The sequence below is a fragment of the Musa acuminata genome, chromosome BXJ2-11, assembly GCF_036884655.1.
Source record: "Musa acuminata AAA Group cultivar baxijiao chromosome BXJ2-11, Cavendish_Baxijiao_AAA, whole genome shotgun sequence".
NCBI lineage: Eukaryota > Viridiplantae > Streptophyta > Magnoliopsida > Zingiberales > Musaceae > Musa > Musa acuminata.
Genome location: NC_088348.1, coordinates 1,294,443 through 1,312,757, shown reverse-complemented (window position 1 = coordinate 1,312,757; position 18,315 = coordinate 1,294,443). Strand labels below are relative to the sequence as shown.

Sequence of the window (18,315 nt, the reverse complement as noted above, 5' to 3'; positions counted from 1 at the left end):
TAAGAGTCTTAAGACAAGAAAATTAAGGGAATAATTAGCAGACTTTGTCCTATTCCTGTTTCATGTCAACAGTGGAACCGCATGTGATTGCTCCGTGTGCTTATCATTAAGCTTGTGTTTGGCCTGGGATCGTTGATGCACGCTCTGTTTCTTCTTTTAATACACTGAAAATATGTTGATCTAGAAGAACTGTGTTATCAGTTGTCAGATTCCATCTGTTTCAAGTATGCAATGCTCAGGTCTCTGAGCTACCAGTGCAATGCCCTTCGCAACCTAAGGGTACCTTGCCATCAGGGTATGTGGGTGTGTGATGCATGCTATGCTACATGTAGAACCGGGTGCATGTTAACTTCATTGGCATAACACGATGGAACTGTTGGCATGGCATACAACAGTTAGTATGTGAGCTAGGCATGATGCAATACCCTGCAAGGATTTTATTTTCATGATTTTTCGTATTATGATTAACCCCCAATTTTGGTAATGAACTAGCAAAGCATTCTGTTTTATGAAGTTTTTGCTGAGAATATTCAACTACCTGGCATGGATTTGTAGATTTTAGAAAATGATAAATAGTAACACTATGAATTTGGTTTCTTCTGCCATGCAAGGATTATGCTTTGGGTTATTCTACTATTCTTCATATTCTGCAGGTACGCACTAGTTTTGACTTCCTTTTCTTTCTGCTTCCTGTTGTTGCAGGAAGTAGGTGTCAATGCTAGAAGGCTACACTCTGATGAAGGTGCAGTTCTTCAACCGCGAGCACCTGTTGTGACAGTCATGGGTCATGTGGATCATGGCAAAACATCCCTTTTGGATGCATTGCGCCAAACATCTGTTGCTGCCAAGGAAGCTGGTGGGATCACCCAGCACTTGGGTGCCTTTGTTGTAGACATGCCATCTGGAGCCTCAATAACATTCCTTGACACCCCAGGACATGCTGCCTTTAGTGCTATGCGTGCCAGAGGTGCTGCTGTTACAGATATTGTCGTGCTTGTAGTAGCAGCAGATGATGGTGTGATGCCACAAACTCTTGAAGCTATTTCCCATGCAAAGGCAGCCAATGTCCCGATTGTGGTAGCTATAAACAAGTGCGATAAACCATCAGCTGATCCACAGAGGGTGAGAATTCAGCTTGGATCAGAGGGATTACCCTTGGAGGATTTAGGTGGTGATGTACAAGTTGTTGAGGTCTCTGCTACTAGTAAAATCGGATTGGACAAGTTGGAGGAGGCTTTGCTACTTCAGGCTGAGATGATGGACCTGAAGGCTAGAATTGATGGGCCTGCTCAGGCTTATGTAGTTGAAGCGAGGGTTGACAGGGGCAAGGGACCTTTGGCTACTGCAATAGTCAAGTCTGGAACCTTATTATGTGGTCAACACATTGTTGTTGGAGCAGCGTGGGGAAGAATCAGGACTATCAGGGATATGGTGGGAAGGGCAACTGAATCAGGTCGACCTGCAATGCCTGTTGAGATAGAAGGACTGAAGGGTGTTCCAATGGCTGGAGATGATGTCACTGTGGTGGGATCAGAGGAGAGAGCACGGATGCTTAGTGCTGGAAGGAAGAAGAAACTGGAGAAAGATAGGCTTCACAAGGCCAGTGAAATGACAACAGACATTCCAGATGCTTCAGAAGAGGTGCCAAAAAGGGTTGAATTGCCTATTATTATTAAAGCAGATGTCCAAGGTACTGTTCAAGCAGTTACAGATGCTGTGAGGAGTATGAATAATGCACAGGTAAACATCTTTCCTCAAATGCCATAATTAATGTTGGATCTGGTGCATAAAGTTATTGTCACCCTTTTTGTATATTGAGCAATAGATTATGATGGAATGCTTCTCTAGTCCTAGCATGTCAGTGTCTTTTTTGAAGAAAGATACCTTCTTATCTGTGGCAAAGTTGTCTGGTCTTACAGTAAATTGCTCTTTTGCCATCTAGGAGCAATGATTTGAGTCACAAAAACAGCTTCTCTCTGCCCTTTTTATGCCTTCTTACCTGGGGACATTCTTTTTCAAACAATAGATATAGCATTTAGTTAGTTAGGATTCAATTGATTTAGCACTTCACAGATCACTGGTCTGAGTGGTAGACTCTACCGTGTATAATTCTACTATGTCACCCTTTGTAAGCTTTACTGTTATATCATTTTTCATTTTGGTCCTATACGCGAATGTGCTAAATAGATTTTTTGAATATTTTCTAATCATGTTGAGGACAAGCCACAGTTAAATCATGATCCTGGTTTATTTTCTAGAATGAAAAATATTCTTAGGACCTTGCTTCACTATTTAATTGGTTTTGCATTTATTATCTTTTGCCAGGTTTTTGTTAATGTCATTCATGTTGGTGTTGGCCCCATATCCGAATCAGATATTGATTTGGCTGAAGCTTGTGGAGCATGCATTGTTGGGTTTAACATACGGAATCCTCCAACAGCCATTACTCATGCAGCAAACCAAGCTAATATAAAGGTAATATTACTTTGCTGTTCCGAGTATATTTCTACAGGCTGCGACTGTATCTTGTCTTCACAAGGAAAAAAACATACAAAATATTATTTTCACAAGGATGAACCTAATTTTAGGGAGCAAGGTTTATACTTTCGTATCGTACCGAAGTATCGAGTTCAGCTTGGTACAGTATGATACAGTATACCGAGCGGTATGCTCTAACGTACCACTCGGTGTACATATATATATATATATATATATATATATATATATAAATAATAAAAAATTAAAAATAAAAAAATAAAAAAGGGGCGATGTCATGTTGTTTCCTCTCCCCGCGAAGCCTCGGCGACGTCGTCGAGGTTTCTTCTCTCCGTGCGGATTAGGAGAAGTCGCCGACGACGCCGAGGTCTCCCTATGAAGCCTCGGCAACATCGTCGAGGTTTCTTCTCCCCACTTTGAGGCTTCTTCTCCCCGCGCAGATTAGGAGAAGTTGTCAACGATGTCGAGGCCTCGTTACCTCAGACGAGGAGGAGGCGACATCTCATCTGCGTCATCCAGCGAGGGAGGGCGGCGACGAATCGGGATTGTTGAGGGAGAGCGATGTTGGATCTTCAGGTTCTCCCTTTTCTTCTCCCTCTTCTTCTTTCTCCCTTGGCTAATATCGCTCGGTAACGGGTGGTGACGGTCGAAATCGACTGTCACTGATCGATTTCGGGTGGTAACAGGGTGGAAACAGCCTCATTCGACGGTACCGCCCGGTAGTGGGCGGTCCGCATACCGGTCTACCGTCCAGTATGGGCGGTATCATTCGAAATTAAAAACTTTATTAGGGAGCTTTCTATATAAATATATTTTACAGCCTTCATTTAGAAATTACACCTTCTCTAAGTATCTGCCTTGCCTTATGCCTTGCATTTTCTGCATAGGTAAAGCACACAATGCTTTTTGTGCTTCAAAAGCATTATTTTAATCTTGTAAAATAATGGGATTGTTAAAATAAGCAATTGTGGCACATCTTTTTGCAGAAGTTATTGCACTACTGTTGATACATATAAACTGAAGTGACATTTTTACCTGCTGATGTTATGCTCCTGATATGAGATTAACCCATACACATGAACCTGCACCTTGGATATCAATTATGCATTGGACTCTATGAAGTACTGTACACTCACAAACTTCTGGAATTTCAATTTTGGTTGCCTTTTGTGACAAAAAGGAACAGCTTACCTCTAGAAATGAAACATCTCTTTCAAATAGTTCATTTTGATGAGTTGTAGCAGTAGACAACTGTTTTACTACATCCTACAACAAAATATTTCCACTTTTCTGTATCTAAAACCCTTCAAACATGGCAAAAGTCATTGGTGCTATTTTTACGTTGGACAAGTTGTTGATAACTATAAGATGACATAAATTAATCAAAACAGTAATAAACATCAAACAACTAGTGAAACTATCTTGTTTGTTAGCAGAAATTGACAATTTGCTATCATGACAAGGAATTGAAGTTTATGGAGCCTAACACAAGTACTGCATTAGATTTTTAAGATTTTATCATATGACAAGAGAGTCATAAGTGTATGACGTCTGTTCTTCTGATGCCTCTTAATTTTATTAATAGATTTTCTGGTCTTATCAAAAAGGTCGACTTTGAGGATGAGTTAAGAAGAGATTCAAGAAAATTTGACCAGCTTTGGTACTATTGGCAATAAAAAATTAAGGAAAGAAAAGTGATGATTTCACTGGTGTAAAAGAAGAGGGTGAAATAGGATAGGATGTAAGGGGAAAGTGGTAGAAAGAGAACCATGATGGGTGTCACTCATGCCTTTATATGTTGCCGTTGAAGTTTCCATCAACAATTACAATTAAATTTCTGATGAAAAGTAATTTTTATTTAGATGCTTAGTTCACATGGTAATAACAATGGTACCTCCTGAAAATAGATCATTTACCTGCCAATGAAGTCTCAAGTGAGCTCAAAGAGTTTTTACTAAGTCTTCCATAATCCTTCTAGCAATACAATCTTCTTTAGCATCCAGACCTATGATTTTGTATGAATCAGTTTGGTAAAATGCTTTACTAACATGTGACTTATTGTAGTTTATGCTTTGGCTTAACATGTGCTATAAGCTGGTACATAATAAACGTACATACATGCGTATGTATATTTCGACATACATGATTACATGTGTGTAAATGCAAGCACATAATGCTTGTGCTTGCATGTATCAAACATCATTGGATAAAGCAGTTCTGGTCTTCTGGCACCATGGTAGTATACAGGTTGACGGTTGAATGTATGTCAAGTTTGCAAAGTGTGTAATGCAATGGTGTTAGTCAAGAGAGATCAATGAACGCATCTTACAGTTTCCAATTATACCAAACATGGTTCAGCCGTATATCCTAAAACTAGGTCTTCGCATTTATAAGTTTACAGGCTTGCATTCAATCTCTCAGATTCTGGTGTCTAATCTGACTTAAACATAAGGGCATTGTGGAAGTGTGTTGCATTTTTGGTAGGGTAAGGATTCCAATCACAACCATTATGAGATGTGCAAAAGACTGATGCCACTGAGGCAACTATATAGAATTTCATCTGCTAGTCTGTTTCTAGAGATGTTTCCCAGTGTGATTTTGTTCTTATGCTGAGTTGGAATAATAAAATATATATTAAGGGCATTACAATTACCCTTAGTTCACTGTATGCTGAGTTGGAATAATAAAATATATATTAAGGGCATTACAATTACCCTTAGTTCACTGTATGCTGAGTTGGAATAATAAAATATATATTAAGGGCATTACAATTACCCTTAGTTCACTGTAGGAAATTCTTATCTATGATTGGGACTATTGGGAGTTTTATCTTTTGGCTTCAAGAATATGCTGCTGCTGGTACAGTTTCGTAATGGGATACTTTAAAATTTTGTAATTTCTCAGTGGTGACTGTGTTGAAACTTGTAACAATTTTCCCTTTATGATGCTTGTTTTATTTGTTCCCAAGATCAAACAAGAAATTTTACTTGATTCTTTCCAAATTTGATCTGTTAATACAGGAGCTCAAGGCCTCATCCACATCTACTTCTAAATTAGATAATATTTATAATGTGGACTGATTTTCTCTTATTTGTTAGATATGCCTGCATCGGGTTATATACCATCTCCTGGAGGAAATCGGAAAGTACATTATTGATAAGGCACCAGGCACTTTTGAGACTAAGGTCGCTGGAGAAGCTGAAGTGCTGAGCATCTTCGAGCTCAAGGGAAGGAGCAAGTCCAAGGGTCCAGACGTCAAAATTGCTGGATGTCGTGTGGTTGATGGTCGCTTCATCAAGTCTTCAACGATGAGGTTGTTGAGGAGTGGGGAAATCGTTTTTGAGGGTTCATGTGCATCATTAAAACGGGAGCAGCAGGATGTGGAAGCTGTCAGTAAGGGTAACGAATGTGGACTGGTCATTCAGGATTGTGATGACTTTCAGGTTGGCGATATCATCCAGTGCCTGGAACAGGTTAACAAAAAGCCCAAGTTCGTTTCAACCGTCGGCGGTGCAGTCCGCATAGAATGCTGATAATTTGCACATAGTGGAACAGTTGTAATTTTGATGGCCCTTTTCACTGAGGAGGTTCCAGCTGAAACTTACAGGTTTACTCATTTTCCCCTGTGAGTCGCAGGATGATTAGCAGTGTAATATATCTTGCTAATTCTCATCTCTTCTTTCTATCTAGAAGTTCTATACTATACCATCTTGGAGGAATAGTGACGATCACCAGCTGTTGTAGTTTATTCCACTGCCATCTTGAGGAAATTGTGTAACGGACAAAACTAAAACAATAAATTATCAGTCTTCCAGTTTTGGCTAATTGCGCAGTCAAATATTGTGCATTTTTATTACCAGGTGTTTGGTGTTCATCAGATGCCTCTTCTTTTGTAAAGCCCGAAGAACCATATGATCAACCACTGTGTGATTGTGATTCTAAGAGATTTGTAGGTTTTGGCTCTCTGCTTGCTTGTGAGGTTGCTGACAAAAAACCTTTTCTTCGTGTAGGAGAAGCGTGGACTTTTTATCCGGAAATAGACTGAAGACAAATTTGTCTGAGAGAATTGGTGCTCGGCAGTTGCTTTTGGTTCAATCTTTTTGGATGAATTAATGTCGGGGTTTCTCTCGATGTATGATGTGTGTGTGTGTTTCTGGGAATGGCTGTACCCCTTTCGCTTTCCTCTGTTGACCACATGACAATTACACCATTATGGATATCGTTGGACTTAAAAATGTCTATGTTTCGTAGGTCTCATAATTGATCGCAGAACAAAAGTAAAAAAAAGCGATGATGCCTTTTATTTCTGTTATTTTTCTCCTTTTAAAAGTGTCTAAACTAGCTGTCATCATAATCCCTCTCGAGGCAGCAAATCATCTATCGTGGTGGGTCATTGCTTTTGATTTTTCTTACTTATGATTGCAAATGAAAAACTCAACATGTATGTCGTTAAATAGTTGGGACATTATGATTTCTCTTTGTTATCGTAATGATATAAGACTATTCTATATTTATAAAAATAGATATATTATCCTTTCTAGTTAGACCTCTTTAATATCTTAGTTTCTAGACTTCAAAAATTTACATTAAAATTCCTATAGTTATGGAGGTGAAACATCTAACTCCATTTATCCTAACGTTATCGGTTTTACCGATGGAAGTATGAAAATAATATTGGCGGATGATAGCACTTTTGGGGGCTGCAGGTGGTTACTGTGGATGAAAAGGGAAAGCAACGATCAGAAGTGAGGCAAAGAGAGAGGAAAAATAGGATGATGCAAATGTCGATGCTATGCATCTGTGTCGACACTACTCGACAATTGCGTTGGTGCCGATGTAGATGCAGAGCGGTACCTCGAGAACATTTTGTCCTATACATCTGTCGTGGAGAATTTTTTTTCTGTGGGTCGAGTTATCCCGAGTCACGTTATCAGACATATTTTGTCTTGTGTTTCCGTCATGATGAATCTTCTTATATAGGTTGAGTTTTTCTAACTCACGCACCTTAGGTATACTTTACCTTGTGTCTCCAGCATGGTGGATCTCCTTACATGGGTCAAGTTTTCCCGACTCATGTGACTCAAGTATATTTTTCTTTGTGTCTCCACCATGACGAATCTCTTTACGCGGGTCAGGTTTTCCCAACTCACATGCCTCGGGCATATTTTGCCTTATGCCTCCATCGTAGCGGATCTGCTTACATGAGTTATAATTTTTTAACTCATGCCTTAAACATATTTTGCCTTGTATCTTCATCATGGCGGATTACTTTACGAGAGCCAGGTTTTCCTGGCTCACATTTCGGGCACATTTAGCTTTTTGACTCTATCGTGGCAGATTGCTTTATGCGTGTTGGGTTTTTTCAACTCATGAGCCTCAAGCACATTTTGTTTTATACCTTCGTCGTAGCGGATCTCTTTACGTGGGTCAAGTTTCTCAATTCATGCACCTTGGGCATATTTTATCTTGTGCCTCCACTATGACAGATCTCCTTATGTGGGTCGAGTTTTCCCGACTCATATGCATCGGGCACATTTTGCCCTACACTTTCGTCATGACGGATTTCTCATACATGTCGGGTTTTCTCGACTCATATGCCTCAAGCACATTTTATCTTATGCCCCCATCGTAGTTGATTTCTCCTCACGTAGGTCAGGTTTTCTCGACTCATATGCCTCGGATACATTTTGCCTTGTGCCTTCGCCATGACATATTTCTCCTTACATGGGTCGGGTTTTCCAACACATGCACCTCATGTACATTTTGTCTTATACCTTCACCATAGCAGATTTCTCCTCACGCGGGTCAGGTTTCTCGACTCACACACCTCGAGCATATCTTGCCTTGTGCTTTTATCATAATGGATTTCTTCTCACACGGGTTAGGTTTTCCCGACTCATGCGCCTCAAATATATTTTGCCTTGTGCCTTTGCTATGGTAAATTTCTCCTCACACAGGTCGGGTTTTCTAGACTCACACACCATAGACACATTTTGTCTTATGGTTCTGCCATGATGGATTTCTCCTCACGTGGGTTGGATTTTTCCTATTTATACACCTCAGACATATTTTATCTTATGCCTTCGTCGTGGTTGATTTCTCCTTAAGTGGGCTGGATTTTTTCAACTCGCACTCCATAGGTATATTTTTTCTTGTGCCTCCATCTTGACGAATTTCTCCTTATGTAGGTTGGGTTTTTTTTTACTAATGCATCTCAGGTATATTTTGCCTTATGCCTTCGTCATGATAGATTTCTCCTCATGTGGGTAGGGTTTTTCGGACTCATGTGCCTCGGGTACATTTTATCTTATGCCTTTGCCATGATGGATTTCTCCTCACGGCGGTCAAGTTTTCCCGACTCTTGCACCTTATGCATGTTTTACTTTGTGCCTCCGTCATAGTGGATTTCTCCTCACATGGGTCGAGTTTTTTCGACTCACGTGCCTCTTGTATATTTTTCCAAGTGCCTCCACTGTAACGAATTTCTCCTCATATGGGTTAGGTTTTATCGACTCACACACCTCATGCATATTTTGCGTTGTTCCTCCATCATGGCAGATTTCTCCTGATGTAGGTTGGATTTTCTCGACTCATGCGCCTAAGACACATTTTATCTTGTGTCTCCACTATGGTGGATTTCTTCTTATATAGGTCGGGTTTTCCTAACACATGTGCTAATGGCACATTTTATCTTATGCCTTCCGCCATAGCGGGTTTCTTCTTATGTGGGTCAGGTTTTTTCGGCACATGCGCCTCAGGCACATTTTGTCTTGTGCCTCCCGCCGTGACAAGTTTCTTCTTATGCGGGTTAGGTTTTTCCAACTACGTGTCTCAAGCATTCTTTTATCTTGTGCCTCTCGTTGTAATGAGTTTCTTTTACACTTTCCGAGGTACCCCTTCGTATTTTGACTTATAGCATCACCATTATGTCATGACCCTTTTCATTTGCATTTGAGACGTTGACTCTTTCATTCATCAATAGTCCCTCATGATCGATAATCTTCGCAAGGAAGTATAGAGGTTGAAGAGGAAGAGGGGAGCCCCAATGCTTATCACAAAGGCAGACGCTCGAGGAGCTAAGCTGACGAGGCAACTAGAAGAGGCCAAGTGATGCCTCGCTAAGAGCTAAAGGTGATCGTTGTCTTGTCTTGTGAGGTGTTGGTCTTTCTTGAGTAGTCGAGTCTGCCTACTCGACTTAATCCTTACTGCATCGTCAGGCTTGTCCATTCAATTAGTCTCTATCTCGGTAGATCAAGGTCTTATGTCATTCATTCCTTATTTGCCTTGGTGACCTCATGGCCAGGGTGGATTATGGTCGCTTTTACTTCGGCTTATTACATGACTCCTTATACTTACTAGAGACCATTGCCTTGCCTCGATGATAGTATCTTGATTGGTCCTCTAAAGTACCTTTGGTATCATCACCGGTGGTCTCCACCAATGACCAGAAGAGACGAGAGAGCTTGAACCCCATCATGAATGTTTCCATTACGAGCAACAAATGAGCATCCACCACATCTCAGATTTCATTACTGAATCGAGTGATGACATCTACAAGCATTTCCTCCTCCCCTTGCTTGAGTTTGAGAAGTGTTGCTGCTCATAGTCTCGAGCGCACGTTCTCAAGGTAGTAAAGTTCAAACTCTCTCGTGAGCTAGGAAAAAGAACCAATGGAATGGAAAGCAACTTTAGGCGAGTGTACCGGTCTCATGTTAGGTCTCTTAACATGGTTGAGAAAGTGTGGCACATAAGAGCGTTCAAAGTACTATACAATGACATTTGGGTATAAAAAGCTGTGATATGCTCCATCAGGTCGACACTGCCATTGAATGGCTCCAATGATTGGAGGTGAAAGTTCGTTGAAATCGATTCCTCCTAGATTTTAGATTTTCTTAGTGAATGGCGACCGACCCAATGTGGGGTCAACCAACGCTTTCCCTTTGGATTGTTGAAACTCTCATTGTATCTCGTCTAAGCATTAGTCCATCTATCGTAGTTGGATCCATAAGGAATCCTTCGTCGAATCTACCAACAAGGTCTTAGGTTCTAGTAGGGAAGAGTGGTAGTGTGGTCTACTGAATTCCACGGTTAGGGAGCGAAGTGCCCCGTCGACTGGTGGTTTGACGAGCCTCAGGCGCTCCTCGGATGTCGACACCACGTCGAGTGAGGGAACCTCGATGGGCACCGGTGCCGATGGCGATTGAATCGGTGACTGCAATCGAATTGGTGGCGTTGCTTGTTGGGATAACTAGAGGAAAAGTGAAGTGACGAGTTGTATCATGCTCATTAGCATATGCACTTGTTATGTGAGATTCAAGAACATATCGATGGGGACGAGCGTGCGTGAAAAGGATGATTGATGCCCCCCCTTGAGTAAAAGTATTATGGGTCGAGGACAAAGCCTTCTGACTCGAGCGTTCATTAAGAAGGTTGGCGGATGGACGTTCTTACTATATCGAGCCCTTCTTCTAGTGCTAAAATGATGAGAGAAAATATTGTTGATACCTTGGTCAGTCCAACATGGTCCGGACCCATATGTGTAGGGTTGTCCGAGATACCACCTGCACAAAGACTGAGGTCGGAAGAGATTTTCTGACCCGATCCCTCCGATGCTTAATTCGTAGTAATTTATGTTAAGGATGTATTTTAATATCTGATCGTAAATGCGAGCGGACGAGTGAAAAATGACCTGGAGGCAACCGAATAAGTGAGAGTGTGTTGGTGCTCAAAGTCGAACCTTTTACAAACGAAGCAATGTAAAAAGATTATTAAATATAAAACTTGGCTGTAGTAAACATGATTAAAATAAAATTGAAACATAACTTGGCTCACATGACAGTCGTTGAGAATGACTCCAAAAATATGATATGGAGAGCCATTGGAGACATCAGTATAACCACATTTGAGGAAGAACATCAAAGAAAACCAACGCACAACCCTTCAATCCACAAATAATTGTCTCTTTGGTATCAATGTTGGCAAAGAGAAACATACAACATTTGGTCTTCTTTCTCTAAATATGTGGGTATGTACAAAAGAATAGCTGTGGCTATAATTTAGCAAACAGTATATGAATGGCAACGAGGACAACCAAAAAGAACTCCAGCTACTCAAGCTCCAATACCGAACACAAGAAGAAACCTCAACGACTGCAATTTGTTTGCATTATTCAACCTATTTCATAAACCTCTTTTATCATCTAGGTATTACGAGTACTGCAAAGGCCTTTAATCGAAGGCCTGCCTCGACCGGTGAATTGCAAGAATTTCCAGAGTAGAGAAAAGATGCACAGAAAGTCTGGAGGTAAACTTTAAAATAGGTGGCTAATCAAGAGCAGCTTTGTTCTTCCACACATTTATAGGCTTCGGCAAGCCATCAAACAATGGCCTTGCAAGAACCTCAGGATTCAGAGTCCACTTGCTAGTTGGCCATATGGAGGAACTGTTTTCGGACTCCTGCAAGCTTGATGTGCTGGATGATTTCCTGACAAAAACAGACCCATTGGTCATGAAGGAGTCTCCATTAGGAGTAGCGTTTGGGTGAACCATATCCACATCAGTCCGGCTTCCCAGTTTTGGTCTCATTGACAGACCTTTTCCTTTTCTTCCCGAAAACCCACTGTTGTTATCCTCCAACAACAATTCTGGGGTGCCCAAAGATGGGACTGAATCATTCTTTTGACGCCTTCGGACAGCTTTCTCGATCTCATTGTTCTCTGCAGTATCTAAAATAGTCTTTTCCTGGGCAGTCTTGCCATTTTCCAGTGAAAACCCATTGACCAAACTTCTAGATTTCTGATGCTGACCTATAAGTGAATCAGAAAATGGTGCCTCTGTGGGCAATATTTCATCAGCCAAGCAGCAATCACCTATTCTGTACACTGCCATCTCTGTTCCCTCAAGAACTGGATCCTTTTCAAATTGTGTCAGACCATAGTATGACCGTAAGTTGTTCATTGCTGGGGAAACCTTAGTCGAAGGAGTTTTCAGCTTGAGTGATTGCAACAAATCCAAAACTCCATTACTAGGATGACGGGGTGGAGTATGTTCTTTGGAAAACCTTCCATCATAATAAGAGAAAACACACAATCAATATAATGTTTCACAAGTCAAAAAATTTAAAAGATGATTCTTTACACATGCATCTGATAAAAACTTATTTGTAAACAAGCTATCCTTAGATGGAATACACCAAATAGCATGCTGTAGAACACAATGCTTAAAATTGCTCAAGCACAACGGTTCACAAATTCTAAGATTTGAGTGAAGAAAAGGGGGAAAAAGGATTACAATAAACTATATATATATGTATATATATATATATATATACATATATACATATATATGTATATGTATATATATATATATATATATACACACACACACACACACACATTAGTTGCTTAACAAAGAAATCTGGAAAGTTGTGCTTCGTAGATCCATTGCCACTACAAAGTCAACCATCCTTGCTACAAGATCACTTCCATAAATGGGTATGTTTACTAAAAACCTTGACAATGAATTTGGTAAAATTTATCATTGGTTCAAAGATCAATTATTATTGTAAGCTCTCCAACGGCAACTCATCTGAAACATGACCTAAATCCATGATACATTATGTTCCTTTCTTCTATGATGCTTATCACACAATCTAAAGGCTTCCCAAAGCATGCCATACATAACAAGTAAATTATGTGACAAATCTGTTGACCATGCTAAATACCGACTTGAAGTAGCAATCATCTTCTGCTGATTAGAACAAGCAGAAAACAAGTGCAACATATAAAAGGCATGAGGAAAGAAATACCCATTAGCAGCTGAACCATTAGTGGAACGAGTCGATGGGGGATGCCTTCCTGGCAGGGGAATCTGCAATGATTTATGAGCAAACATCTGGATATCTGTCGTCAAGCCATTCAACCGTTTGACGTCTTCGACCTAAAACATCAAAAACAGATTTTTTTTCACACATCAGTTGCAACATAAGATAAATATATGTTCCATAATACAAACAATTAAATTTTTTAATGACCAAAATTACTTTTGTGTGTGTGTGCGTGCACATACACGCGACATTTTTCTTTGGAAAGAATTTTCGTTTAGCTGTCTATTGAGTTTGACCAAGTTTTCCCTACATAAGCAGATCACCAATCAATTTCTTCTCTTTTCATTGACCCGCTTATGTTTATGTTGTTTATTTCTATTTCAGTTCCTATCTACAAAATGGAAAAATGATAAAACATATGTTAATTAATAGCAAGTAAATCTAAAATCTAACAGCCACAATATACACAGAGCCAAATCATCACAAGATCGGACCTTTCTTTTATCACTTTCTATATATTTTCGAAGGTGACCAAGTTAGATATACCTCAAATGAAGAACCGGAACCAAAATAAGAGGGGGGAATGACTAAACAAGGCTAAAAACTCGATTCCGATTACCTCGACACCGTACTTTATGGCAACGCCAGGAAGTGTATCCATCTTTGACACCCGGTGCTCAATATAATTAACTTTCGGGGGGGAATCGGAAGAAGACGAAGAGAAGGATGACACGGACGAGGACGCGGGGATGGTGGCAATCGTGCCGTTCTCTCGAGAGCGGGAGACGGCCCCATCCAGAAAACCATCCGAGAAGAGTTGTGAGCTCCTCCGGATCTGCATCTCCGAAGGCTTCGATCAACCTCCCCTGTGAACAAGAAACCCCGAGAACTCTTCAAACGCCCACAAAAATGGGAGCTTTTCTTCACCAAACCCCTCCCATTCTCAATCGATCAACACGGAAGCGATCTCTTCAACGCCCTCTAGATCTTCGCAGGAGGAACCAAACTATCCCAGATGGAATCCAAATTCCGGGGAATTCCCCCAGCAAAAACCCTAGATCAGCGGATATGGAGCTCGGGAACTGGTGTTTGACGAGGATTTGATGGAAACGCCGATAAAAATCACCGAATCGATGGCCCGAGGCGCGATTCGGGGGCGTCAAAATCCGGAACCTCGGCGAGGAAAGAGGAGAGGAGGGTCGACGCGAGAAGAAGAAGGGAGGAAGAAGGACGTCGGCTTCGTAAAGCTCACATGGGCTTTGACTCGGCTGCGGGAAGCACGAGACACGTGGAGTCACGCCAGTGGTGAATTAGATTTTACTCGGCCCGACCTCAGGCTATGCTCTCTCGAAGCTTTGCCGTTTCCCAACAAATGCTTTCGGATCCCACGGTGTCGTACCACAAAGCTTCTCCTCCTCCCACGTCCGCGTGACCCGACGTGTGGGTCCGACGCATCAGGGCAAAGAGACCGCGTAGGTGGACGAAGTGTCGGGCCGTGAATCGGAAACGCATTTCTGCTATGCGAGCGCAGAACAAAGAACGGCCGCGCATACCAGTATGTTGATTGGGGGACAGAATGGGACCACCGTGGGGTCTACTAGGCGGGTAAGCGTGTGAGCTGGTGGGGATAGTGGTACGTTTGAGAATAATTACAACGTAAAAAAAAAAGATCTTTATTGCTTGAAATTTTAGGGGATAGAGAAGCAGAAGGTAGAGATGGTGGCAGAACACTCGACTGCAATTATTGGACGACGTATCTTTTTGTTTGCTGGTGATGGCTACCTAACCCACATTTTTCTCCACCGAAGTGACGAAGTCACACTGGCAACATCTTACCGTCAGGACCATGTCAAAGGAAGCAGTTGCCCATTGGCAGACTTGGATGGGTCCCTCCCCTCTTGCGGAGCCTGAGATGGAATGAGATAACATCAGAGACCACACTGTTCAAAACTACCCTCAAAAGATTATGATGACTAAAAGAGAGAGAGAGAGAGAAAGAGAGAGAGAGAGAGAGAGAAGAAAGAAGAATTCATGCATCCCACAGAAAATAGTTGGGACATCATCAAAATCAATGTTAGTCTGCCAACTGCCATTTGGTTGGTGTGTTTTTATTATTCTCATGCCGTATGTCAAGGAATAAATCCAGCATAATGTTTTTTTCTCCTTTCTGCACTTGCTTTCTCTGGAATCAGTATTCTGAAACACAGAACAAGGGGTTGAAGAAGAGAGAGCGTTGATGTTGAATTAGGAGACACAAAGCCAATCAGACCACGATATGCTTGGGCTCCTAACCACAGTTTTGCTAGTGCTTGTGTCAGCATCAGACTGGTAAGGCCCCCTTCGTTGGAGAAAGACACAACTTCATGCGTAGGTTCCTAAACACAGAACAATGATGTTGGAGACAGATAAAGCTTCCATGCGATAAGAAATGTTTCAGCATCAGACTGGTAAGGATCCCTTTGCTGCTGTAAAAGAATGATGAGGGACCATGATAGCAACGTGAGTGCTGTAAAGAAAAAGCAACTAAAGTTCACTTTTTTTGTCTTTGGTAATGAAGCACTTCGCTCATAAAATAAGTCAATGCACTCACCTTTTGAGGTGCCAAACTCATTAAAGATGATGCCAAGAAAAATCTCCACTGGATTGATAGGTACGTCTGTGTTGGTTTGTTCTTTACTGGTCAAGTCTGATAAGATAATTAGCCTGTGCTTCGATGTAGAAATATACTCTAAATCGTAATATACGATCATCAGACGCCCCTTTTGTTCATATGATGTAGAAATATCCTCGAGCAGTTGTTGGTGTTGCCTCGGTCATACCGATGATTGCGGAGGAAACGTTCCAGGCACAGCTGCATGGACTTTGTCAAACCCCCGGCGATAACATCATACACCAAGCGTAATCGAAGAGACGGTATTAAAAGGGATTTTGACCACACAAATTGCATTGTGTTTGGGATTCTTAATTTGAAGCTCTGCAATGAAAAGGATCAGCTCATGTCAGGATCAACCACAGAGTGGCTTAAAGAGTTCTTTCACTTGCAGTGGAATATAAATCAAGTATGTGTTGCTTTGGTTGGGAGGGTCTTGACTCGAACAAACATAGAAAAATGTTGTAGCTTCAGAATCCAGAACAAGAATTTAACAGCCTTGGTGAGAAGTAGCACAGGAAGATAGATAGATAGATAGTTTGGCTTGGTTAGGTTATGGGTAGTGTGTCGTTTTCATGTATGATCTCGTTTGACAGATCAAAACGTGGTAAATGCAGGTGGCGGAGAGCTGCACAGATACCAAACTTTGTAGGAATTCGAAGACCAACACAGCCGCCGATGGTTAGGTCGATTGGTAGTACAACTTTGACTTGTTTCTTGATGTATCAGTGTCGAAGTCCCAAACCTACTCAACCTCGAAAGAAAACCAAAGCAAAGCCTCGTGAGTTCATGGGAAACGCCATGCAGCAACAAGTAGTTCTAGCCGATGTGAAGGCAAACGAGGGTTTGAATGCCGACATGGACAGGTTCGTATCAGCATCTCATGGTTGGCTCTCTTTTTCAAATCATTGTTTCATTTTTTTTTCCTACCAAATTTGTTACCATGAAAGATGCTTAGTTATTGGAATATCCAATATATGCAATATCTTTAGTAAAATTAAAAAAGATTAAATCTTTGTTTATAATTTCTGATGAAATTTTCTCTAAGTCTACTATTGATACTTGATAGGGCATGTTTTGGCTCCGGATGAATCACCATCGACGTCAAACGCCACTAGCGATGAATCCAATGCCATACGCCATCAGAACCTCGGGGTGCATGCCACGTCAGGTTCTGTACCGATACACTATGCGACATGACTACCCCGAGAGCTCGGGGCGATGTCGTCTGACGCTGCTCAGGCACCCTTAAAGACGCCAACTCATTAGAGAAGTCGCTCCACCCCTATGAAAGTCAGCGGCCACGTTGAATCAAGGCGGAACCAATCCTCACACGATGGTATAAAAACTCATGTCCGACACTCGGCCAAGGAGAGAGAAAAAAAGAGAGGAAAAAAAAAACACTTGACTGACTTGCTCGTCGGATGGGCCAAAGTCGGGAAGCACCCGACGAAAGCCATTTTTACATGGAAGTGACAACCCCCGAGCAGCGAGCGTCTCCACCCAGGAATCGCCATCCGGAGCGTAGAAGGAGAGCAACCCGTCAGCCCGGATCCTGACCAACGTCAACTAACACCCCTTCCCGAGGGAGCGACCATGTCGCGAAGACGAGCTGTCAACCACCCCAAGGACGGAAGGACGTGACCCACATCCACTCACGAGAGCCCAACCGACCCCATCGGTCCGACTCTCGCCAGAGACGTTCAAGAGGCGTAGCCACCTCATCATCCTATTCAATCCATCATAAGTTCTTGACATCGGCCCGCAGACTTAACCGTGCTGACTAACCAGCCACAATACTTTTGTTCACTAACAATACTAATTCTAATTGACTCACTATATTTTTATTTTCTCATTCATCCTCTATCATGTCTATACATGATTATGATTATTCACGAATAAAAATAATTGACTCGTCTCTTCTAAATAAAACATCTAGCATATATGCATATCATTTTTAATATTTTTTTCTCATTTATCCTCTATCGTAATTATATGTAATTGTTCAAGAAACAGAATTTTATTTTTCTCTCATTTCTTAATAACTCTACACATGCATTTCATCTCAGCAATGATACAAACTTGTATTCTGAAGTGGTGGTTCAGATGATACTGCTGCAATAAGCAAGAAGGTCTCCTTTTAGAACCAAATGCATGTTTTCAAGAAAAAGAAAGTAAGAAACTATCAAGGTGCTTCCAAATGCATTCTCACCTTCAGATTTTTAGCTGGATCTTTGGATGGTTGTCCATGGTGCAGGCAGTAGCGAGTGCAGCCATACAGGCCACCTCCAAACAAGAACTATTAGCTTCAGTGACCTGATAAAACATTGATAGTAGCTTCCAAA

The 18,315-nt window shown here is 41.4% G+C and overlaps 1 protein-coding gene across 1 annotated transcript; it reads right to left on the bottom strand.

The window, feature by feature from the left end:
- Positions 1–11,411: 11,411 nt before the first annotated feature.
- Positions 11,412–14,553, bottom strand: LOC103970165 (uncharacterized). The gene is made up of 3 exons (XM_009383831.3): positions 13,940–14,553; positions 13,303–13,433; positions 11,412–12,555 (listed from the first exon to the last, which is right to left on the bottom strand). The coding sequence occupies exons 1-3, from the start codon at positions 14,159–14,161 to the stop codon at positions 11,820–11,822; spliced, it is 1,089 nt and encodes a 362-aa protein (XP_009382106.2). The 5' UTR covers positions 14,162–14,553; the 3' UTR covers positions 11,412–11,819.
- Between the last annotated feature and the right edge of the window lie 3,762 nt (positions 14,554–18,315).